Below are 25269 nucleotides of genomic sequence, written 5' to 3'. Positions count from 1 at the left end.
TTTGACCTTGACCAGCCGAGAGCAGAGCATGGAGCTGGAGACACACAAGACCTCTGCCAAGCAGCTCCTATGACATCAACGAAGCGTCAGGGATTCACAGCTGCCTGGTGGGACTCCAACTCACACTGGTCCCCAGCAGCTTGTGAGGTCAGTGTCGAATCAACGAAACACAAAATACACTCCGTCACCAGTCACTTATAAAGAGAAGGCCTCTGGCTTATAGCTGGCTCTGAACAGAGCTGACACCAGAGTGAGCCTCCTGCACTTGACCTTCATCATGGTCATCTTCCAGTCACACCTTCATCATCCATCATGAACCTCACTGGCCGTCTTCAGCGTCTCCAACACTGTTGGTTCAACACTGTCTCTCCTCTCTTAGAGAAGTGTGTTCTTATTTCTCACACACAACTCTCCCCTTGTGAGGACCTCTCCCCCTGAACAAACCATCCAAAACACATGGTTCACCTGAACCAAGACTCTCCAAGACTGGAACCCAGTCATTTGGAACTCCTCACCTTCTAATTGAGGCTTTGTGGGGACCGACAAATATGTCCTCGTAAGGGGGTGTGTTTACAAGAATCGGTCCCCGCATGTATAACTCTAAGGTTCACACACACACACACACACACACATACCAAGCTCCTCAGTCGGTGACACCACTCAGAATGAAAGCAGCAGTTTGGGTCCACAGGTAAGTGCTGACTACAAAGCTCCGACTCTCTCAGGAGGCTCAGGATCAGAGCGTGGTCCATTCGTCTCCTTTAGCCTGACACTCATGCTGCACCCCAGTTGCTCACAAGGCTGCAGCTCCACTGACACGTGATCCATGAGCCTGGTCTCAGGGAGACACGGAGTGAGAGGCACTTCAGGTGTGTGGACGGAGAGTGTGGAGTGGAATCGCAGAGACGAACAGCGAAGCTCGGAGCGGTGCGTCTTGTGCGCGTAATGTGGTTCATGTATATCTATGTGGTAATGTGTCATGAAGTAACCGGCCAGGAGAAGACAGTAATCCCTCAGTTATTACACACGTGGGGCAGATTTGGTCAGACTGCAGCTGTCCACAGCCCCTCAGACCAGCAGCCGCTCGGCCTTGCCTCACTCTCGGAACCCTACTGCAAACATGTCCAAACCAGCACCGTATTTTCTGGACTATAAGCTGCAACCTTTTCTTCCTCGCGGTCTGAGCCCTGCGCCTTATACAACGACGCAGCTAATATATGGACTTTTACGAGGGATGCTCCAGTCGATCGGCCACCGATTATGAGAAGCAGATCTCGCCGTGATCGGTCATTGCCGATCACCAAATCTGATCACATGTGACAGCCAGCGCTCTGATGAAGCCCCGCCTGCAGTTTGTGATGCGTCGGCTCCTCCCTCCCTGCGACTCGCCGCTCGCTTGGCAACAGCGTGTCGACTGTGGAGGCGTTTTCAGTCCGTCATGTAAGGTTTGCATCCTGCAGCACATGCGCGTTAAAAGGCGTCAGCGCCACAAATTCAATACGATACTTGAAACACCTGCACTCGACGGAGAGTTTTCCGTGCTCATGAAGGTGAACCAGCGGCCACTCGCAGACACCCCCCGGTCTGAGCCTGACGTTCAGAACGCTCCACATATGGCCCAGGAAATAATCCTTCGTTTCATGGGTTCGAGCCAGCGCCGCCGAGCATCGTGGCACATGGAGCTGGGGCTCTGTGCTGCTGTGTAGCAGAAGCTCACGGTGGCTCACGGAAACAGCGCCACTATGTTGTCGGTCCACACCTGTGGTGCTAATGTAGCGCGGCGCTTCCTGAGCGAGCAGGCGCCATCGCCCATTTATCACCGCCCTCTACTCAGTCAAAAGAGAAATAAAATGAATTTTGGAATTCACTTTTTAATGAGGGCTGGTAGAGAGATGAAAGACAGCGAGAAAGTTTCGGGCCCTGAGGGGTGACTCCCCTCCACGAGGCTGAGTCAACAACCCTGGCTCCAGTCCTGCAGTCCACCCATGAAGGCTGCCGCGACTCGATGAGCACTGGTGCTGTGACCTGGACTGACAATGCTCAGTAGGTGGCGCTCTCGGTTGAGCGTGGGCCTTCCCCCCTCCCCCGCCCCCGCCATCACGCCACAATACTAACTTGGTCCTTACAAGGCTCTAATCCTCCGACAGAGGCTTCAGTTAATCCTCCAAACTCACACCAATCAACAACTAGTTTCATTTTCAGCAGCTCCATTCTGGTCCCTGGACTCTGGGAATACATCCCATAATCGCTCCGCCCCTGTTCCACAGCCTCCCGCCCTCACAGATGGTCACCGCACCTCTGTTCCAGTTCAACCTCCTGTGACTCTGGCGCTGTCGTGGCTAAGCTAGCCGCTAGTTCCTCAGACACCAAGGGAGAAGAAGCCATCAGAACTGAGGTAGCAGGTGTTTCAGTGGCCAGCCTCACCGCAGCATCAACAGCAGCACGGTGAACGTGTCGAGTCCTCGGTGGGATTTCTTACCTGAGCGAAGGCTGATGGGCGCGTGGTGGCTACATGGCAATGGACAGCACATGACTGATGGAATGGAGGAGGCGGGGTGACGGCGAGTCCTTGAGGGAGAGCGTGACGTCCAGCCAGGGGAGACATGAAGACACAGGGTGAGACTTGACAGGAGTTCACACCAAACAAAACAGCGGGGAGTTGGCCACCTCCGGCCGGTCGATGGCATGACATGAGGGTGATGATGGAGACTCAAAGAGGGAAGGTGACAAAGACTCCACACATGAGGGCGAGAGGAACGAGGTGAGCAGCCTGGACCCTCCCAGCCACACAGGTGCCCACACACCACCCAAACACATCCCTACCTGCTTGTTTTTGAGGTCAAGCGACAGCTCATAGTCGGAGGTGGCCGAGTGCGAGGCCCCATTGCGCTGCACCCTCAAGGGGGAGGTGGTGTGGTGCAGACTGGCTCTCCTCCCTGCCCCACCTCCTTTTGCTCCTCCCACTTCCTCCTCCTCTGCCTTGTCTGGCGCCTTCTCCTGACTTTCCTTTGCTTCTTCTTCTTCCTGCTCCTGCACACTTTGGGACCCACATTTCTCCGCTCTGACCGGGGAGAGGGTCGGGGCTTCCACCTTTGGTTCATCCACTTGCTCTGGCTTTGGAGCTGATGGAGCTCGTTCCTCGGGTTCTTGCTGCAGGGTGGCTTCAGGATGGGGCTGTGGAGGGGCCTCTGCCGGGGGGCTCGGGGTGGCATCAGGCTGGGGCTGGGGGCTGGCTTCCGGCGGCGCTTCCTCCTGTACGGCTTCCGGCCGGTGTTGCGGCGTCACTTCTGGCCGTGGTGGCAGTTTCGCTTCAGGCTGAGGTTGGGGTTGGGGTTGTGGCTGTTGGGGTGGGGTTTGTGGCTCTTGCTGCTGCGGATGTGACTGGGCCTCACTCTGCAGCTCCCCCTCTCCTCCCTTACCATCCTGCCCCGAGTCTGGAGAAAGGTCATCGCTGCAGAAAGGAGGAGAAAATGCAGAGTGAGGTTGCTGCTGCGTCCGTGCTGCGCGCTCACATCTTCTCCAGTCTGCATGGGTCACTGGGAAGACCCTGCCCTCCTCCCTCTCTGGGCTATCAGGGTGAGCTCACCCGCCTGGCTACCTCTAGTGAGGACATACAGTGAAAAGGAGGAAGATGAACAGCGTAAAAGGGCTGGAAACCCACCTTGACATCAAACAAAATTCAGGATTACAGAAGCGTCTTCTAGGGTGGAGTTGTGGGGACAGAAAAACGGACAGCCGGTAGTGACACGCACACCCACACACACCCACACACACACACACCCACACGAAACACTGGAAAAGCCATGCACCTCAACAAGTCTCCTGCACATCCAAAACAACAACTTTTATTGAGCAAAACAATATTTCTGGTCCTGGCTTTGTTCCAGGCTTGAGTGAAATCCCTCCTGCGACCTGGAACTGAAGCTAAAACCGTCCATGCATTAAACATAAGGCCGGGCCTGTACGTCTTCTTTTAGACGGCGATACATATTTAATACCAAATCAAACCCATAACAACAGGAGGAAGGACATGATGGAGGACACGCCACATCAGATGGGGCAAGAGTTGAAGAACTTCGGTACAGCACCAGCACACAGCTGTGCTGCTGTGTACAACCTTGAACCAACCTCTTCAGACTTCCCTGCAAACAGCCGTCGCTTAGTTACTTTGTTACAAGTCTTGCTTAAAGCGCTAGCTAGTCTCACGTGTCGCCAGCAGCACACGGTGATGAGAGCGATGAATGTAACTCTGGCTCATCTAGACTCCAGATACTCAGCCTACTTTGGGTATAGTGTGTCCCTTCCCAACTGCGACACACCAAACTAGGGCTGTGTCCCATGTCTCCCCGTGACACTACGACTGAACACCAGCACTTGATTGTGAAGCTCCCTCCACTGTGAAGCTCCCTCCACTATGAAGCTCCCTCCACTGTGAAGCTCCCTCCACTATGAAGCTCCCTCCACTATGAAGCTCCACTGTGAAGCTCCCTCCACTATGAAGCTCCCTCCACTGTGAAGCTCCCTCCACTGTGAAGCTCCCTCCACTGTGAAGCTCCCTCCACTGTGAAGCTCCCTCCACTATGAAGCTCCCTCCACTGTGAAGCTCCCTCCACTATGAAGCTCCCTCCACTGTGAAGCTCCCTCCACTGTGAAGCTCCCTCCACTGTGAAGCTCCCTCCACTGTGAAGCTCCCTCCACTGTGAAGCTCCCTCCACTATGAAGCTCCCTCCACTATGAAGCTCCCTCCACTATGAAGCTCCCTCCACTGTGAAGCTCCCTCCACTGTGAAGCTCTCGTGCGTCCTGACGCAGTCAGAGCATTTGTAGCGCCACAGTGACGCCCATGTTTACTGCACAGCTCTGTTGTCGACACTGAATTATTTGCTTGTTCCTCCTATTTTCCAGGAGCAAAAATGTTTGTTTGTCGCACAGACGGTTTCCTATTCATCTCACATGGCAGCACCCAAAGTCTCTGTAATGGGCCATTACTGTAGCTGCTGCTCCATGATACAGCAGGCAGGAGGCATGAATAATAAACGGATGAAGAAGAAAGCCTTCTGCCTCAACATCTCACTGCAGGTGAGCTTCAGAAATAGACCTTTCAAGGCGATGCGCATGGAAACGTGCTGCAGGTGAAGCCAAAGACTCGCCTGGATATGAATGTTTAAGAGGCTAATGGAGAAGTTCGGTCCACTCTCCCACGAGGACCGACAGGGAAATACTATTCATGCATCAGTTACAGAGACTTGGTCCGAGGGTCTGCAGCGCCTCCGCTCCTCGCCCCACACTCGCCCCCCCTCACTCTTGGCTGCCGCTTGTCTTCCTCCACCTCTGTCCCCGCCTCTCTGCTGCACATCACCTGGGAAGATGACGAGGCAGAGACCCGACCTGGATGCTGATGCTCCGTCTTTTCATCGCATTTCAGCTGAGGACGAATGAAAAAGTGCAAATGCTGCAGGAGGTTAATCCAGCGAGCAGCTGCTGCCCTGACTCCAGTGGGGAGAAATGGTGTCGGCGCCAAAATCTCCTCCAAGACGAAGGGCCAATCTGCATCCAACCTGAGGAGCAGGTTGGGATGTAAAGGTGCTGGTGGACTGTCAAGAGCCCAACCCTCATCTGACGGCGATGCAAGGTATGATGAACAAGCTGAGTGACGGCGTGAACGTGACAACACCGCCCCGTCACAGGTGTCACACTAACTGCATGAAGATATTGAATAACTCCTCCGTTACAAATGAAGGTCGAATTCATTCATCACATTTTCACTCAAAGAGTGGAGTAATTCGTCATGAAGTATATTCTCCAGTCCCTCCATGAGAACTATGTATGCAATTCCAACCAGTCCAGTAAGTTTTAAGAGGCGCTGCACTTTTGTCATCGCGACTTTGTTGCCAACTCCATCCAATCTCTGTCGACGCCAAACGCTCACATTGTCCAACAAATCCTGCCGCCAAGCAGCGCGATTCGGACCTGAAGGATCCTGGATCCTAAATGTCCAAATCCCCATGATGGAACTGTAGAACAGAGGGAAGTCAGAAGCCCAACACTATAAAGCAAGATGGCCGACCTCCATCTCTCTCCAGCTGTTTCTGAGCCTCTACATCAACAGAGCAGCAGCTCACACACACCTTGACCTCTCAGACTCCGCCCCCATCCACACCTCCGTCAGGCTCCGCCCCCTGTGAGGAGCTCCGGAACAGAACGGCCCAGAAACTACTCACGACGTATTTCGTTATCAGTTTTATTTAGCATCTACATGTGTTCATTTATTTATTGTGTGTGTTGTTAAGTCTAAAGTCAAAACAAAATACACAAGTAGCTTCAGATTCTTCTGGAAGAGGAAGAGAGTCGCTCTTTCTCTGAAGAGAGCCACATTTGTTCACGACACTATAGAAATTGAAGGTCAGCGAGGAGTCATGCCATAAGTGAGGCAGCCTGTGGCGAGAGCTCGGTTTCAGAGGGCTTTATTTGGTCAGAGCTCGCAGCACTTCCTGGCTCACAAAGCACTCGCTGAAGTCCAATGTAGGTCTGACACGGTTCAGTCATGAAGCTGGCTCTTCCAGCACACGTGCGGAGAACACGCAGCGTGATCCGGCCCTTTCAAAGTTATAGCATCCCCAGAGCAGAGCAGAGAAACTCACACTCTCAGACGCTTCCTGCACCTGCGCTCACACAAACTCCTCACGCTCAGACGCTGCACTCATATTGTCAACCAGAACAAGATGGCGTCCGTGACCCGCTGTCAACACGGATCAACATCAGGAGACCGAGGAGATTTGGAGAGGCCTGCTGGTGAGAGGAAAACAGAAGTGCTCTGCTCATGATGATTCAAACAAAGGCAAATAACGCACATGTATGTGAGAGAAGCACTGGCCTGTCCAGCGCATCTTCAGTACTGAAGCTATTCGCATTTAAAGGCCTTAAAGCGGCAGCATTTGGGCATTAGTCTTTAAACTCTACAAGGAAAACCAAAGCTCAGGACACCGAGTCTGTGGTTTGTCCTGGAAACGGAGTATTTTCTATTTTATTTACAACTTCTTTCATTTCTATTTAAAAGTACCTAATAATGAATGTAGTTTTTCAATGAATCATGAAAAGAAAAATGAATAGCCGGTGTCCTACTGGCGATAAGCAAGAGACACAACTTTAAATATCTATTTCGACGTGCGTGAGAATCTGGAGCCTCACGTCTGTTGCCCAAAGTCACAAACAGTAGGTTTAGCAGGCGACAGAGTGGCAGTACTTTGTAGTGGATCTATCAGAGCCTGTGTTTGTGTCAGCCGCACGTCTGCGAGGATGAGTTCACGGTGACACAGAAGACAAGGACAAGCTGCAAACATCAACTGCTCCTCCTGCTGAATATGGAATGTGAAATCGCTCGACACGAGGAAACAAACGTCACGTGCCATGGTGATCGTGTTCTGTCGCGATGGAGCCGCCATTTTAAAGTCACCTGGGTCTGGAGAGGGGAGACAGCGCCGTCACAGACGGCCGACACCGCAGGACATGACGGTCCTGGACAGCTGATCAGGATCTCCGTCAGATGGACGGAGACTGACCGTCCGAATACAAACCAAGAGAACATGAAGAGCTGAGGCGGCGACGATGTTTGGGTGTTTTGTTCACGGTACGAGGAGGAGTAAAAGTCCGAAACTTGATGCCATGCTGCGGGATAACACTGGTCATGGCTTGAGTGAAAGGCAAACGTGACTTCATATGGAAGCACTTTCATAAATGCAGTGCTCCCTGTCTCAGAGTCCCGCTACAGTCAGTAAATATTTCATGGACATAGCAAAGTCTCAAGAGACTCACCAAACTGCAACATTTCACATGGAATTAATGCTTTTCAGTTGGTCCTTCTGACAAAACAGTTGCTCCATTCTGCAGGGTTTTTCTGCCTTCTTGAAGAGGTGTATGTGTCTGAATTGACATGATTCCATGGTTGATGTTTTCACATCAGGTACACGCAAGGTCTCATCGTTTTGATTACAAATTCATTGTCAGTCCATGTGTTCGGTATCAGCGCTCAGCAGCAAAAACCCTGACCAAACTGTCAGAGGCTGGATGGGGTCCATGACCCATACCTGGTCGGGATCAGTACAGTTACACGCCCAGTCCTGGTTTCAGCATCTAGCTCATCTGAGCGTTGCCTCCCCTGGTAAACAGAGTGGAAGGCGGCGCACCCATTTGCAGTAGGACAGCGGATCACTCAACGAAGGGCACGGGCCCCACAGACAGACACTGAACAACCGTCCACATGAGAAGGTCTTCACACAACACACCAGCAGGAGGCCTTTCATGCCAAGCCGTAAATCAGCGACTGGAGTGTCCCCTTCTAAAGCGGGTCATGGTGGTGCGGACAAGGCCCAGATGGCTTCATCCCAATCTACAGCGGGTCAAACACACACGGAGGAGACAGAATCCTTCAGCAGTTTCGGACCACCATTCATCAGCGCAGACGTCAGAGCCACAGTCGGAGGGCTGCGTCTTGACACCGGGACCATGAAGAGGGCATTGACTCACATTAACACAGGAGCAACTGCCTCCCAGTGCTCCCAATATAACCAGAAATAAACTCAGCAGTGGAGAAGGGATAATGTCAGAAGAGGGCGCTAGAGGAACAAGCAGCAGGACTTGACGTGGAGGGAGCAAAACAAACGACTGATCCCGTGTAGAACGGTGGATGGGGGCTTCAGCAGAACTGCTTTCCTGGACATAAATCCAGGCTTTCATTTAATCCCGGAGGAAGAGGGGATGAGCGGCCGGCGGCAGGCTCGGGCGACTCACGTACCAGAGGGGGGGATAAAACTTTCCCCCACAGCAGCTCCACGCTGACGCTGACAAATGCACGGTGAGGCAGACAGAAGGCTTCCTGCCAAAGACGGACCTCGTGGCTCCAAAATCTGCACATGGCTCTGTCACTCGCTCGCGACTGCTCGGCTGCAGAGAAATGACTGCGCCACAGGAGGCGCTATGATTCCCCAGCACACCTCCATCGACTTTCAGCAGTGTCACGATGAGAGCGCTTTTGAGGAGCAGAGCTGAGTATTTCACGTGAGGCGTCGTCACTTAAGCCACAAGTGCCTTATCTCTCATCGCAGCCTCCAGGGTCATCAGCCCCATCGTGCCAAATGAGGCTGAGACCGATTGACTTCTGTGGCCCAGTAAGGACAGTCCACGAGACCCATCTGTCCTACAGTCGGTCTGCAGGTGAACGACAGCGTCACAGCAACCACTCCGGTGACGTGCGTTACGAGAGCGACCATGACTCAGCTCCACAAATAGTCGTGTGAGGAAGCAGTGCCAACCTCAGGGTTGGTAGCCAACTTTACAAGGACGGGACATTCCTGAGCTATAAGTCACAGTCTTTCGCTGTAAGGTAAATGTATTTCAGACTTGAACTGTGAGGTTGCTCCGTCCCTTCAGGGGTCCGGGCTGTGCACGGGAACCCAAGTCCCGCGAGTAGCCTTCCTTCCATTTTGGTTTCCCTCTGGATTTCCGTCCAATTCCATGATACGTGTTGTGTTTACCTGTCAGTCACATGTGAACGACATGCTCGATCAGTGGTGGGAATAAACCAAACGTGTTAACGGGCTTTAAATAAGCAATTGACACAGTCTCACACATTGAATGAATGGATGGCCATCCCATCTTTTAGGTCAGGATATGATGCAGAAGGAACACTTTCTTCAACTGAAAGCCTTAAGGCTCATTCACGCTCAACATTCCATATGGATCCAGATCCAGCTCTGCCTTCATTTCCTCTCTATTCCTGCATGTTTCCACAAAGCTCCCGGATACAGACCAAACGCAGCAGTACCAGTGGAGACCATGGGGGGCAGTGTTGCTGTTCCTCCCCTCCACACACTCCACAGTCGCCATGTTGGTTTGGAGTTTGGACTCCAGGCTGCTGGTTGTTATATGGGTGAACACCAATGAGAAGACACATGAAAGCATGTGACAAGTGACGTAACATCGTACGGACGGCAGCATGAAAGGACCTCCATGGGTCAATGCTCCCATAGCGTAATATATATTGACGTCCTATGCTGGCGCCGAAGGCAGCCTTCAGCGCTGCATGTTGATGTTCCAAATCCTGTAGCCGTGAAGGAGAGAACCTTCCAGGAAGATACAGAGAGAGCGCTGACCACTGGCTGCTCTCCACTGAGGTCAGTGAAGTAGGTTGTCTGTTGGACTGGGCGTTGGATACATGGTGATCTGGAATCATAGGCAGGACTAGGCTGACCCAACAGTGAGGCCCCTGCAGATGCGCAGGCCTGGTCGACCCCATTAGTGAATCAACTTGATTTACTAATGGTTTGGAAGCAGACAGTCGGAGGCTCGGCGGCTAAGCCACTGAAGCGGCTGCATGAGGGCGACGCTCCCGCGGTCACGCCCCATTTTTAGATGCTCCCAGGAGAGAAAAGAGACGGCATCAGGGTCACACCTTCCAATGTGGGCTCCACATCAGAGCGAAGAACTGGAGCCTCCCAACAGTGACGTCCCAAATACACATCACAGCCACCGGAGTCAGGAAGCACTCATGATGTCATGATCAGCTCCCTCCACAGGAGGCACATGTCACTGAGATGAGCAGCGCAAGTGACGTGGCTGGCTCCCAGAAGGAGCAGAGCTGGGGGTCCTCCTCCAGTCTTTCAGTCGCGTCCCAGAAAACCGCCGGCTTGAGCAAAACAAGCAGCAGCAGCAGCAGGACTGGGACGGGCGAATGCTGGCAGCCAATAGGAAGAGGTCCTCAGATCAGCTGATCTGGTGAGGCGATGACGTGGAGCACTAATGAGAGGAGACACCCTCAGCTGCACACACTTGGCACAGCAGCCGTGCCTGCAGTTCCCATGGCGACGGAGGAGCAAGCCGTCCAGGTCGCGCTCTCCAGCTGAGGCAGCAACACGCGCACGCACTCAGAGCCTTCGCTACTGGCTGCCAACAGCTGGAACCCAGGAGCAGAACTGAGGCCTCTTCGCTGTCCTGAGGAGAGAATCATCTCTGGCTCGGTTGCTCTTTGATCAGAAGAAGCTTTTGAAATATTTCAAAATGACCTTGAAGATGACGCAGCAGAAGACGTGCTACTGGAGTCGCAAACACGTCGTCTGATCCTCATGGATGGAGGTTTTCCTACTGAACGTGAAGCAGGGAGTCAACACAACTAACTATACACATATATATATATATATATAGATTAGAGGTGGGACTCTAACCAGTTCATTACCATTAATTAATTCATCGTAATTAACGTGTTAAAATATTTTAATCGCATTTAATCGTTTTAATTTAATTTAATTTACTTGAAGAGTTTGCTCTCTGGACAACAGGGAGCCTTTGTCAGCGCAGGAGCTCCTGCTCCACTGATGCAGCTGGGATGAGAACAACAACAACAAACATGGTGGAATCCTCCCTGAACCAAAGCAAACCAAAGCAGCTGTTTGCTTTGGTTCCACTACACAATGTCCAGGGTTTCCACCACTCTGAATGGACTTGAAATTCTGATACAAATATTTTCAAGACATGAAAAGAGCTTTAGTTTCAATAGGGTGAAAGAAACAATAGTTTGTTGTTTAAATGTCTGTATGGCTCCATCATTTGGTTCAGTAAGGCACCAATTTTTTTTTTTAATATATGTACTGTTATATTTACTGTGTAGTCATTCTCTCCGTGTGTATCCGCAGGACTCTCTCATCAGATGTCCTGCAAGATGTCAGTCTGGCGCTCGGCAGCCCAAACACCAAGCGGCCTGCCAATAAACATGTGCCATCGCCTTCCAAAGGTTGAGTCATTCATTTATATTTAACTCAGTGGCTGAATGGCTTGGGGATCTGATGAGCTGCAGCGCACAGCACACAAAGCTAGAGAATGAGGCTTCTTCACTTGGCTCAGCCTGAACACAAACAGACTGGCGGCCGCCCAGCCGAGCACCATCAGCCGGCCGAGCCTGGATTTCGCCGTCGTAACTGGTCCAGTCATGACTCGCTCAACTCTAATCCTCCCCTCACCCGGTCACTGAGACTGGCTCTGTTGACGGCAGCACTTTTACATGTCGCGCCGCAGCAGAAAGTCAAAGCCCAGCTCCCCGCTGGAATGGTCTCTGCTCCATCAGCGAGTCATTATGGACCTGACTCTGCCCTTCACGACTCCCACTGTCGCCAGCATCAGTTCAAACGTCAGCCGTAACGGTCCCCACTGGGCTCACTGACGGTCAGCTAAACAACTGAGTTATGGAAAGACCTGAACGGAACCTTCAGGGGAATTTTGGAGAGTTCTGGAAGGCCATCTGGATCCAGGTGTCCCCTGAAGGACGGCTCACTCTCAGGCCAGTGAAACCTGCGTTCAGGGGCATTAGGGAGAAAACAGAAGCAGCAGATCCAAGTATCCACCTCTTCAATATCGAGCCATATAGCCAACATCAAATACCAAGACAAGTGTATATCGATGCAATATCAGGCAATATCTGAGCATATGGATATTTTCTTTCACCCCTAATTTGCATGCATTTTCTCCTTTATTCATGAAACTACAGACCACACGAGTGGATAGTTTTCACAGAGCTAGCCAAACATCCGTGGGCTACACGAACACAGACGTGTGTTTGTTTCCCTCTGACCAGCGAAGTGCTCCCTCACACATGTCCGTCCTTCAGTCTGGGAGTCCTGCGCCAGTTTCAGGGTCCATCCGTGCTCATGGTGCATGACAGCTGCTGCTGCTGAGAGCATCATCAGGGAAGAGCCTTCTTCATTCTTGTGTTCAGTGACATGCAAGTGCAGGATACAGCTGTGTGTGCTTCCTCAGAGAGGCTTGGTCCACACCTCCCTGCCTCGGCTAAATCAACAGAATCTGAACCAGTCCACATGGCTTCAACAAGCCATGGAAGCAGGGAGACTGTACAGCAGAACCATTCTGACATGATGATGCTTTCACACCGTCTGGCCGACATCCTCTCGCTGATGAAAAAGCTCCTCCTTATGGGGTCAAACGAAACCATTTATCCCTCTTAAGACGTGTGAGCTTCAGAGAGCTGCAGGTCCTTCTGTTGCATGAGCCACTGCTGACTTGCTGACCTTTCATGACATCACTGTTGCGCCCTGACCCGGGTCACGACAGCCAACGGGGCGGGTGCATCTGACCAAACATCACTGAGAAGTGACAGCTCCATCTGTGGTGGGTGAGGGAGCAACATCAGCTGATGGACACTTCTGAAGGGAGTGTGACGCTCCCTTCAGAAGTGTCCATCAGTGGTCAGACTTCAGTGTGTCTCCCAATCCTCCAGATTCTTTCCTCCACTTGTTCATCTGCAGCGCTTCAAACTCCATTGGACTTGGACATGTTTCTAGCTTATTTTTTCCAGAACACAAGCAACGTGAAACAGCGCCGTCTTCCAGCGGACGGAGAGCTGCCTCATCTAAGCGGTGTGGCTGTCCAGGTCTCCCTGAAGTTTTCTTCCTCATCTTCAACTGTGGGCCCAACAAAGCACTGACCTCGCGAAAAGCAACAGCAGCTCTACCCCTGACATGTCCGCTACACTGGCCCAGTTTTACCGGGTCACCTGACTCAAGCGTGGCACATCTTGAAAACCCTTTGCTGCTCACTGTGCGCCCTGAATGTTGTTCATGCCTCGTCAGATTCAACCATCATCATGGCGCTGACGTTCAAGCTCTGGCCACATCTTGCCATCCATTATGGGGAGCTGCACACCTCACACACATTACCAGCGAAAATACAACACGTAAAATAGCGACACACATCGCGCCACTGAAAAAAATCAATTCCATACAACATGTCGCGCTCAAGATATAATATCGATGTTTCTCACCCCCATCACACCCCGACGGATCTCACAGACCAGACACCCCACTAGGACCAAATTTCTGCTGGAAGCCAAGATGTGCAAGTTGACTGATTTATTTTGAATAAATGAATGAACCACAATCGCAATGTCACTGGAATCTGCAGCCAAGTATCAGTCAGAGTTAGCACACGCTAGTACGAGCAAAAAGTGCTAGAATCTCAGTGAATCTGCCTCTCGATCCAAGTTACACTGCTGAATATTTAAAACACAAATGCCTAAACAGAAGTCACGCGGAACAAAACAATACAATCGTTAGCTTGTTTTCATAAATACATGATGCGATTCTAACCAACCTTCTGGAGAACAGGTGACAACTGGCAGAACAAGCTCAGGCACACACACACACACACACACACACACACACACACACACACACACACACACACACACACACACACACACACACCACGCACACAGACACACACAGACACACACACACACCACACACACACACCACACACACACACCACACACACACACACCACACACACACACACACACACCACACACACACCACACACACACAGACACACACACACACACACACACCACACACACCACACACACACACAGTCACACACACACACACACCACACACACACACACACACACCACACACACACACCACACACACACACACACACCACACACACACACAGAAAGCCAAAGCATGCAACAGAAGACCCATCTTTGTCACATGAACACGCATGTATTGCATGTGCCAGCAGCAAGACTCGCCACTTTCCTTCACACAAAATGTTGGTCAGGGAGCAAAAGTGTGAGCGCTTCCAACTGAAGGTGAGGACAGTGGAGACACAAGCCTGGATGGCGTGGACATGAATGGGAATGAATGCAATGGCGTGTGGCGCCGTGCGGCTGATGCAACTCAGGAGTCAACAGGTTGCTGACGACACAGATCGACGGGTGAGCACGGCGTTTGGAAACAGACTGACGTGACGAGAACAGAAAAGAAATACACCAGCTGCCGCGGCTGTTGGCCCCAGGCTTCTGCGTTGAAATGGTCTGCTGCAGGTTCAGCGTCTGCGAGCCTGGAACATGGATGAGCTCTGGGCCCTGGTTCTTTACAGCTTCAATTGTGCCTCCACCATGACTCCACCCCATCAGTCTGACATCTGCTCTGCCTCAGGTCAGCCCCCCCCCACACACCTCCAGTACAGGGTGCACCGATTTCCTCTGGTCTTCTTTGAAAAGAGTCGCCATACATTTTCCATGGTTGCCTGTTGTGTGAATGAAATACAAAATACAGAACTACCTAAATACCATCCATCAGGTTTGAGGTTTCCATCTAGAGCGAACAAAGGCTTCAAAAAAGCCAAATAAAAACAGGCCCCTTCCTTTCACATGAATGCCTGACCGTGTTTCTCATCCACCCATCCAGCTACGCGCGGCCCAGGGAGCTAACGCTGGATTGCCCTCTCTTGTGTCATGACTCTGTTGAGATTCAGAGGCTGGCTCACACTGCGGCAGTCGTCTCCGGACCTGGTCTTCAGCCGTCTGGTCTTGTACTTCCTGGATCAACCCCCCTGCCGAACTCTGCTGGCATTGCCTGCAACTTGAATTGAGCCAGTGCCACAGCTGCGCCAGCCTCCTGTGGTGCGTTTTCTCTTCCTGAATTTGAGTGAAAAGCACTTTGACTTCGGGTGCATCCTGGAAATCTCAAGGGTAGGTAGCCCTACCCCTTAGCCCTTCCCCGCGATGCAACGGAGAATCGGGAGACGCAAAGGGCAAAGACAAAAGGCTAGAGGGAGGAAATGGGACGCAGCCTTGGACTTCTGGATCAGTAGACGGGAGGAGAGAATCAGCCGTCCTCTAAAATGAAAGAGACCGGCCTGCTGGGTCGATCGGTGCACCCCAACTTCTGCAGGCTGAACAGCCCCTGATTCCTCAGTGATGTCTCATCACCCTGTTCTCTAGCCACACTGCCCTCCTGGAGTCTGGTCCACTACCTTCCAGATCTCCATCTCAATCCCTGCTCCATTTCTGACCCCTGATCTCAGAGGGCAGGGGCCCATCACGGTTGCACAGGTAGACAACCGCTCACACAGCCTCACTCCTGGAGATAACCGACACGATATACCCAGGTAGGACGGAACCAGGGGTGTCCAAACCGGTCCTCGCTGGGCCGGGGTGGAGCAGGTTTCTGTCCCAACCGAACACGTGCGGTTTGAACTCACGAGGCGTCAGCTGGAACACACCCCAGACTGACCACTGATAACAGACTGGTGAAAAGGCCTCGTCTTGATCGGCTGGAACAAAATCCTGCAGCCACTGCGGCCCTTGCTGGACCGGTTTGGACCCCGGGACTGGACCTAGGTGCTTGATGCCAGGCTGACTTCTCAGTGCGATGAACTGGCGAGGCATCGGTGAGGGCCGCACCATGTGGAGTCCCTGTGGGTCGCTGCTACTGTCCACCCCATGACCCTGAAGCCTTCACCACCACTTCAACATACGACCTCTCCAGGGGTAGTTGTGTTGGCTAGTGTTGCTGCAGAAGCGCAGCCAGCAACAGGAAGCATGAGAAGAGGCTGCCATCCTTAAACTGGATTTCTGAGGCTGACGGGACGGTCTTACCTGGGGACACAGGCCGTGGAGGGTTCCCCTTCCGGAGCTTCAGGAGCCGGACAGCAGAACTGATGAAGCACCGTCTGGTTCCTGCGGACGGAACATGGCAACATACGTCAGCAGGACTCATATGAGCTTTTATTCATCCCCCTTGTTCTTGCAGAGAGAGCGGTGTCACACGACGTGGCCGCAGTTCCGCTAGCTGGTACCTCGGTGTTCTCCTTACCTTGACCTACTTCCCGATGAGTGAGTCGGGATTTTACCCAGCATCTCAATTTCACATTCCAGAAGCGTAACCGTCGTCTTAAAAGAGGCACGGAATAGAAATAAATCTTTCCCTCCTTTACCCGTCCGCACACGTGACGGCCCCATGAGATCCACCCTCCTGCAGTCGCACCCCCTCACTCCCCCCACCTCCGTGTCCAGAGGGCATCGCAGAAGAATTTTTTCAATTACTCTCGCTGTCCACAGATGTGGCCGATGAATACGAGACGTATTAGTCACACCGTCTTGGATCTATTCTTCAGCCTCTTGCTGCAGTCTTCCACGAGCATCCCTCCGCAAAGACACGGAGAGCGGATTCTGATTCATTCCAGTCAATTAGCAGACACTTTTGCTGGATTCAATCAAGACAAAAACACTATTCTGGAAAATAGGTGACGACGCTCCTGAGCCGAGGACAATATTTCTAAAGACGCTACAGCAAGTTTGGGAAATGACTGGGTTATTATGACCAATGAGGATCAGCGTCCGCCACGCTAATCTGCGAGTCAATACTGACGTGTACTGATGTCCAGCATCATCAACAGAAGCCCCCTTCCTCGGGACGGGCCCACTTCTCTCCAACCGAGCGGCCACAGACTGGACCGGGTCCCACTCAGATCAAGGTCAGGAGAAAGTGCTGCTTGGACTGAACCTCTGAGCTGAAGAATATTCCACAGGTCACCTCAGAAAACAGCAAAGCAGGGATCAACAGAGGCTGTGTCCGTGGCCACATGGACACTGAGAGCACAGAGAAGCGGGCGGCAGATGACCTTTCCAGACGTCCCTTCGTACTGTAGCAGGACGTGAGGAGCCAGGAGTGGAGGCGGTTCAGGTGTCAGTAGAAAATCAAAGGTCTCCACTCTACGCTGACCTCCGCACTGTGGTGGGAATTCAGCAGGTGAATTTCCCAGGAGACGGCGACTAGGTCAGTAGCCACACTGCAGGCTTTACTGCTGAAAAATGCCTGATTTTGCTGCAGATTCTTTTTTTTTTAAGTGGTGAAAGTTGCGACCAATGATGTTGTGGAACATGAGGTCATTCAAAAAGGTCCCGTCTTCGTTGATATTCTACCTCAGTAGGACAAAGGACATTTGGCTGTGACCCCCTCCCAGCGTCACCGTGACATCGACGTGCTGGGTAACAAAGATGGCCGCCAGCCACGCGTAAACGCGTCTGCATTGTTGCTTCAGCAGGCAGAAACAGGAGCTGGTGAAATTCTGAATCAAACTGTCACAAAAAGATGAAGCAGACGACGGCTGCTGGACTCAGTCTGTTTTGCGACGAGAGCCGTGTGTTGCCACAGGCTGGAGGAGCATCTGCTGACAGTTGGCAGTGGGTCAACGCTCCACACTGACGCTCCACTAGCATCACATTAACTTGATTATTATTCATCTACCGAAGGGAAAATCTCTGCGATGACGTCAGCAAATCATGGAAGAGCAGCACTCCTCAAGTTCCCCTGGTCTTCAGCCTGCAGTGTCACCACCCTCCTGGAGGTGGCACCACTGACGTCTGCCACGCTGAGGAGTGGCTGGGGCTGACGTCACCTGACTGCAGGGGTGGAGCGCGTGATGCTGGCTAACCTGCGCTGCCCTCAGAGCAAAGACCGCTGACTCCAACTTCAGCTGCAGGGATTTACACACTGATGGGGCGAGTCACCAAAAACCACCAGCACAAGGGGTGACTAACGTGCTGAAGCTCAGAGAAGCCCCGCTCAGCTGTGGTCACTCTCACCACGGAGAGAAAACAAAAGGTCTGTACTGGGGACGAGAGATATGGACAACAAAGTTACCACGATAAGAGAAACTCAGTGTTTCAGCTCTCTGGCAGAAGCTGCTGGCGACTGACAGGCTGCTGCCAGCTTTATTTAGGGCTTCAATGGAGCCGTCTGTCTGTCTGTCTGCTGTGTCTCATGTCTCTGAACAGTTGACTTGAACTATGGAGCAGTCTGGACACAGTTCCTAGATGCTGCTGAAGAAACATTAGAAACCATCAGGTGAAGAAATGATCATGGAGTCATGTTCTCATGTTCTAACATGTCCCTAACTGATGGCGGCTCCTAGCATTAGCGCTGCCTGTGAGAGTGTGTCCTCCATCAGTGAAGCCTCATGGGGACGCGGAAGAGGACGCTGCCACCAATACGTCCAATATCCAAGTGTTGTCACCTTGGCAGCAGGAGAGCTGCATGTGTTGATGTGAACCAAGGCAGAGGAGCGCGTCAGAGAACCTATGAGGACCACTCCATCTCATCAAAGAAACAGGGATCCAGAGACTCAGAGTCCACCAGTGTCATGATCAAAGGTTCCCTGGATTCAACATCACTTTCAAACTACCACGGTGAAGCAAAGTTTATGGTGAGATGCAGAACGGTCATCGTGGAGATTGTGTTTGCCGGTATATTGTGCACCAAAAGTTATCGCTCGTCCCTACTGAGTACCGTCAGAAGTTTCACATTCATTTAACTCAACATCACTGAGAGGACAGGAGTGGCACCAGCCAGTTGTACCTCCACAATTTAACCCCAAAATAAAGCTGACAGAACACAGTCTTGGATGCCGGCGTCACCCACCGAAACGATCACGGAACAGAACACTCTCACTCAGGTTCAGAGCCGCGTCTCTCCCAGCAGCTCTGACTGCAGTGCTTCAGTTTTCAGCAGGAGGAAGTGGAATTACAGCCAGCGGTTGAATTGAGGAGCCAGGAAACGACTTGTTTAAAACCCGTCACATGACTGGAGGAGGATTTCGAGAATTGTCCCACTGACTCTGGGACGCGGTTTGTCATCCTGACTGAGAGGCAAAGAACAGGAAGTGACAAATGCTGGCGGGAGCGGCGCGCCAGGCCCCGGGGCCTCATCTGTGTTGAGAGCAGGAGGCCTGCAACGCACCGAGGCGCAGCTGACTAACTCAGGCCAGAGGAGTCGGACACCGCTGGTTCACAGCAAGCAGCGGCCACACTGAAGCATTTCAGATGAAGATGTCTGCGACAAGAGACTTTCATTTCTGCTCAATAATGAGTGACACTTCAGGGAGGCAGGTCTTTACCGGTTTCCTCGGACGGAAAAATAGATGAGAAAGTTTGTTTACGAATTCATCACAGCACTCGCCAACAGCCAAGAGCTTATCAGCGTGGACGGCGAGAGCAGCGGGTTCAGAGGCCTCAACCCCCCGAATCAACTGTGAATCTTTTACTTGACCTTTATTCCGATGTTTGGGGCCACGACTGGATTTAAAATTGACTCTTCAGTTCCAAATGACATAAAACATAAAAGCAACGTCACACACGGCTCGAGCGACTACAGGAAAGTGCCTCTTTCCTTTTGAAAACACCATAGAAACACTTCTTCACTGGCGACCGTTCTTTCAGTCTCGTGGTGAAGCTCATCTAACACGCAAAAAAAACAGTTGTGTTTCCAACGCAAATAAAGGTTCCTCACTGTTGAAATGAATGATGCTGAGATGGCTGTGATCAGACGGAAGGACCTGTGATGGGCAGCAGAACCCACACGACCTCTGACCCCGCCGGGTCTCCCGGGTCAGCTGGGTTTGAGACCCCGGTGCCAGAGTGTGAGAGAAGAGGAGAGACTCCGGCCGGCTGCATCAAATAAATATCCGATGGTATAGTTCTGCTCAGTACCACAGCAGACCGGCAGATGGAGCGGCTTCCACCGACACCTGCTGAACTAGCCAGTCCTGATCTTGAGTGAGCCTCAGTCCGAGCCTCGCACCAGTGCCGTGGCTGGCTCCAGTGCCGGGTCCATGACGCACCCAGCCACTGGCGCAGGCCTGAGCAGATGACTGTTGCGGGGACGCGGATCATTCGACTTGCTCTCCACAGCTCCGTCCTCCGAGAGACGAAGCAATTTAAAGCCACTCCGCTTCAAATGTGATCTCCATGACTCCAGCAGCGGTGCTGGCCAGTCTGCCTCTCGTAACCCAGGCGACGTGATTCCCACTTGTCCTGGGGCAGGGAGGGGGGCGTGTTGGTGCTGAGGAGGCCGGGACCCGCGGGCCGACCCTCAGCAGCCTCATTCATCACCTCCTCCTCTCACACTCCCCAGCACAGTTTCAGACACCCAACGCTCCACTTTAAGACACGGAATCGTCGGCTCCATTCAATCGGACAGGAGTGTTTGATGTTCCGCAGATGTGATGGACATTAAAGTCCAAGAAAAATGCTGCTTGATGTTCAGGATCTTTATGGAGGTTGGACAGGTATAATGAAGTTCTCTGAAAATGAATCTGTCAGGCCAAGTGATGACAGAGTTTCTAACTTTTCCTTCTTTAATGAACTTGTCCACTCACTCTCCGCTGTCTTCATTGTCCTCCTGACACTATTCCTCCGCTTGCTCTCGTAACAGTGATTAGCCTCCATGCTAGCGGCCAACATTGCTCAGGGCTGGATCACGGTTTAGGACGAGGAAGCAAGCGCAAGGACAAACTCACGTGGAACAACAACAGCGGCGTCAAATGAGTCAATGGGTCAATAAGGTCATGACCTCATCCGTCTCCTTAGGAAGCCACATACATCAAGGTAACGGCGCCCATTTTGCTCCTCCCCGACCAAGGATGGGGACGATTGTCGTAACTCTTATAAGATTCTCCAAGCAGGACAAGGAAGAGGGGTGTGGTCTCCTTCCAGCAACCCGACGACGGGATGATGGCTGAGCTAGCAACGCGTGTGGCACGACGCGAGCCATGACTAGCGGCGGATGCCGAGCGGAAACCCCAGTGACAGTGGTGCAGTCGGACCGGACCCACTCTTCACTGGTGGCAGTTTGGACACTTCTGCACGTTATTGTTGGTATGTTAGCGCAGGCTTCTAGCGAGTCTGAACTGCACAACATGGAGAAGGTTCCAAGGTAGGTTCCACACGCTCAGCAGTCGTTTACGAAGCTGACTCAGTCTCTAGCGCCAGTGTTTTGGTGTTTCTTTGACAGATGATTTAGTGCATTACACTTGTTAGTGTGTTTGACGCCTCAGCCACCAAAATGTCTCCATTGTGGGAAGAATAAAGGCAGTCAAACCCAATGGAAAGGAATATGAGGGGAAACCAGAGAGCTCTGGTCTGATGAGCGCCGCCGGCATAGAAACAGGCGGCTCAATAAACATTTGAGATGGCGACAGGCGCCGAGTGAGGCCACAGTCGGGTGAGGAGAGCGCCGCTGCCCGCTCCTGTGCATCAGTGATGTCAGCGCAGAGGCTTAATATAACTGCGCCTGTGAGTGTGTGTGGGAGGGAGCTGCCCACCGGGGGCAGCAGAGACAACAGTGGGATTCCAACCAAAGGCCATAGCGGCGCACACACGCACACCACACGCACACACGAGTGTCAGCAACAACCGACGTCGGGGGGGAGGGGACTAAGAGGTTGAGTGGAGGAGAGAGTGAAAGAGGTGGAAGCTACAACCGACTGATGAAGATTGGGGAGCTGGACCTGCAGGGTGCCGGGAACAGGAATAGAAACAATCCAGCTGAGATGGGAGCAGAGTGGACAGGAAGGAGGGAGAGGAGGAGGAGATGAAGGCTCTGATCACACGTATATAGTTTCACTCCACTACATCTGTCTTCAACCGGCCCCTCCACTATGACTGCATCGATTGATTTCCACGCCTGAGGTCCAGAGCGGCCGGCTCTGCACGGCCTGTCGCGCAGGCCAGATCCACAGTGTTCTTCCTCTGGCTGGCCTCAGTGATGGAGCGTGACACGGCAGCGCCTCACTCCACGGTTCACTCAAGCAGAAGCAGGTGTGAGCCTCTTATAACTCACTGTCCAGGACTGCTGAATCACGCCGCAACTCTCTCTCTACAGTCAACCTGCAGGACTCCCACCAGTTCTGACCCGAGCGTTTGTGGCACCAGAAATTAATCTGGATTAAGGGGAAAAAAACAATGAGAAAGCAGCCGAGTGGAACAGATGGGGCTCGGCGTGCCTGCTTTTGTGTGCCTGTATACTGTATACGTATCAGGCGTGCCAGCTCTTATGTCGGCGAGTGAGCAAGACTGCTGCAGAGGACGTCCATGTGACCTTGATGGGAACATGCAGCACTGCTCGCTGAAATGATAAAGCCACATTTATCCCGTACACTGCTCCAGATACGGAAGGAAACCTCTCTCCGTGCTCTGCCTTCATTCCCTCCATATTCCTGCACGTCTGCACCAAGCGCACAGATACAGAGCAGCGGAGACCATGGGGGGCAGTGTTGCTCCCCGACACCTCGCTCTAGTGAGACAGGAAGAAGACAGAAGAATGGTGGCAACTCTCCGTCCTCCAGTGGCCAGATATCTCAGGGCCTCAGCGACCAGCGCCTCCTACAACGCTGCCTCCGTTTCCTCTGTTGTGCCAGAGCTACAGGATCAACACTGACTCCACAGTCAAAGCTTTGGAGCTCTGACTCTGGGCTGCTCCCCCTGCTGGATATATATGGGGGAGCAGCAACGTGAGGAAGCATGTGACCAGTGAGGGGAACATGGTTAGAAGCAGAAAAGCTTGTTCTGGAGCATCAGAAACATTGTGTTATATCGACATTAAAAAGAGCAAAACATGGTTCTTGATTCACAGTATTGAATTGAAAATGGACGACACCAAAATTTGGAGGGAAAGAAAATAAAACTATACACTGTAGTATTGCAATAGTTGATGGCGAGCCAATCATTTCAGTGTGTTGTACCTCATAAATAAATAAGGACGATGCCTGGTGCTGTACAGTCTGCATCTTTGATGAGACACTGAGTCGTGCCATGTGTTGAAGGTCGCGCTCTCGCCACTCTCCTGACACCTAACAGCACTCCACCACACTTCAGTCGAACCGTCATCACTCAGGCCAGTCCACCCTCACTCCAATGGATACCATACCACTGGACATTTCCAGACGATGAGATACTGATTTTACTGCAGCTACCTTTGGAAACAAATCAATTCAGCTTTCATTTTTAGCTCCGTATCAAGTGAAGGCCAGGCCGCGATAAAGGTCCTGAGACCGAGACAAATAGGAGGCAGGTTTGATCTTCAGTCAGATATCGGTGATTTAAGGTGGAATAAGAGGCAGGTTTGATCTTCAGTCAGATATCGGTGATTTAAGGTGGAATAGGAGGCAGGTTTGATCCTCAGTCAGATATCGGTGATTTAAGGTGGAATAGGAGGCAGGTTTGAGCTTCAGTCAGATATCGGTGATTTAAGGTGGAATAGGAGGCAGGTTTGATCTTCAGTCAGATATCGGTGATTTAAGGTGGAATAGGAGGCAGGTTTGATCCTCAGTCAGATATCGGTGATTTAAGGTGGAATAGGAGGCAGGTTTGAGCTTCAGTCAGATATCGGTGATTTAAGGTGGAATAGGAGGCAGGTTTGATCTTCAGTCAGATATCGGTGATTTAAGGTGGAATAGGAGGCAGGTTTGATCCTCAGTCAGATATCGGTGATTTAAGGTGGAATAGGAGGCAGGTTTGATCCTCAGTCAGATATCGGTGATTTAAGGTGGAATAGGAGGCAGGTTTGAGCTTCAGTCAGATATCGGTGATTTAAGGTGGAATAGGAGGCAGGTTTGACCTGCGGTCAGAGATCGGTGATTTAAGGTGGAATAGGAGAGCGGGTGGGGGGGTGACACAAGGTGACCCGGAAGCCAGAGCTACTTACTCTGCCTTCCTGGCGAGTCCCACGGAGCGGCACAGCGTGGTGGGGGTCTGCGGAACCAGGGACCTGCAGCACGGGCTCCTCTTGTCCTCCTCCTCCTCCGCCGCCGACTCGGGAGCCGCCGGCTTGTCTCTGGGAGACTGCGGGGAGGTGGGCACGAGCTGAAGGTGCTGCGGGTGGTGCGAGGCCGGGGCGGCGAGCGGGGCCGGGGCCGGGCTCGGCGCGACGGACTGCTGCTGCTGCTGCTGCTGCTGCTGGTGGTGGTGGTGGTGCGCCGCCGCTCTGGTGCTGGCGGGGTGCTGGTGCAGGTGGGCGGGCGCCTGAGGGCTGGCGCTCCGCTGGCTAGGTGGGAGGTGGACGTAGTGATGGGGGTCGCGCAGGTTCCGGTTCTCCCCGATCAGGTCCTCCACCTTGCGCTCGAGCTCGTCGATGCGCTGGCGCTGCGTCTGGATGAGGCTCTGCTGGTTCTGCACGATGGTGGTGAGCTCCTTCAGGTACAGCACGGCCTTCATGGGGTTGTCCAGCAGGCTCTCCATCGCTGACGTCAGCCGGGCTTCGTGTGGCGCGCGCGAGGTCCGAGGCTGGCGGAGCCGGGAGCTTCTGGCGACCGTGTGGTGACGACTGGAGCTCGCGCGGCGCAGGACGCGGAGTCTCTCCTGCGTCTGGCCAGCGTCCGCGGTGACGTCATCACGCTGTAGGTGTCACGCCGACGTCTTGCAGGACGAGAAAGGTCGCGTTTGGCCGGCGCGACGGCGTGACGTCACCGGACACTCGACCCGCCGCAGATAGAAAAAACCTGCTTCACATCACAATAAAAATGACTGGGCTCTCACGGACCGAGCGATTCGAACATCTGTTTTTTCTTTTATATTTATATATTGTTTTGGCGCCACACTGTACATGTGTCGATGCAAATGATGCGCTGCAGACAAGTAGAT

At 52.6% G+C, this 25269-nt stretch overlaps 1 protein-coding gene across 2 annotated transcripts in view; it reads right to left on the bottom strand.

Annotated features, from left to right (window-relative positions):
* iqsec3a (IQ motif and Sec7 domain ArfGEF 3a) overlaps positions 1 to 24980 on the bottom strand; it is a 52075-nt gene extending 27095 nt beyond the window's left edge. The window contains exons 1-3 of one of the 2 annotated variants that reach the window (XM_053861643.1): positions 24335 to 24980; positions 16450 to 16530; positions 2824 to 3451 (exon numbers count right to left, since the gene is read on the bottom strand). In XM_053861643.1, coding sequence (XP_053717618.1) covers positions 2824 to 3451; positions 16450 to 16530; positions 24335 to 24867 — 1242 coding nt within the window. In that variant the 5' untranslated portion in view covers positions 24868 to 24980. The remainder of the gene's footprint in view (positions 1 to 2823; positions 3452 to 16449; positions 16531 to 24334) is intronic. The other variant, XM_053861644.1, reaches the window with a different exon arrangement.
* Between the last annotated feature and the right edge of the window lie 289 nt (positions 24981 to 25269).

The sequence above is a fragment of the Synchiropus splendidus genome, chromosome 4 (genome assembly GCF_027744825.2).
Source record: "Synchiropus splendidus isolate RoL2022-P1 chromosome 4, RoL_Sspl_1.0, whole genome shotgun sequence".
Lineage (NCBI taxonomy): Eukaryota > Metazoa > Chordata > Actinopteri > Syngnathiformes > Callionymidae > Synchiropus > Synchiropus splendidus.
The sequence above is the reverse complement of the archived record's forward strand: the minus strand, read 5'-3'. Positions and strand labels throughout refer to the sequence as shown.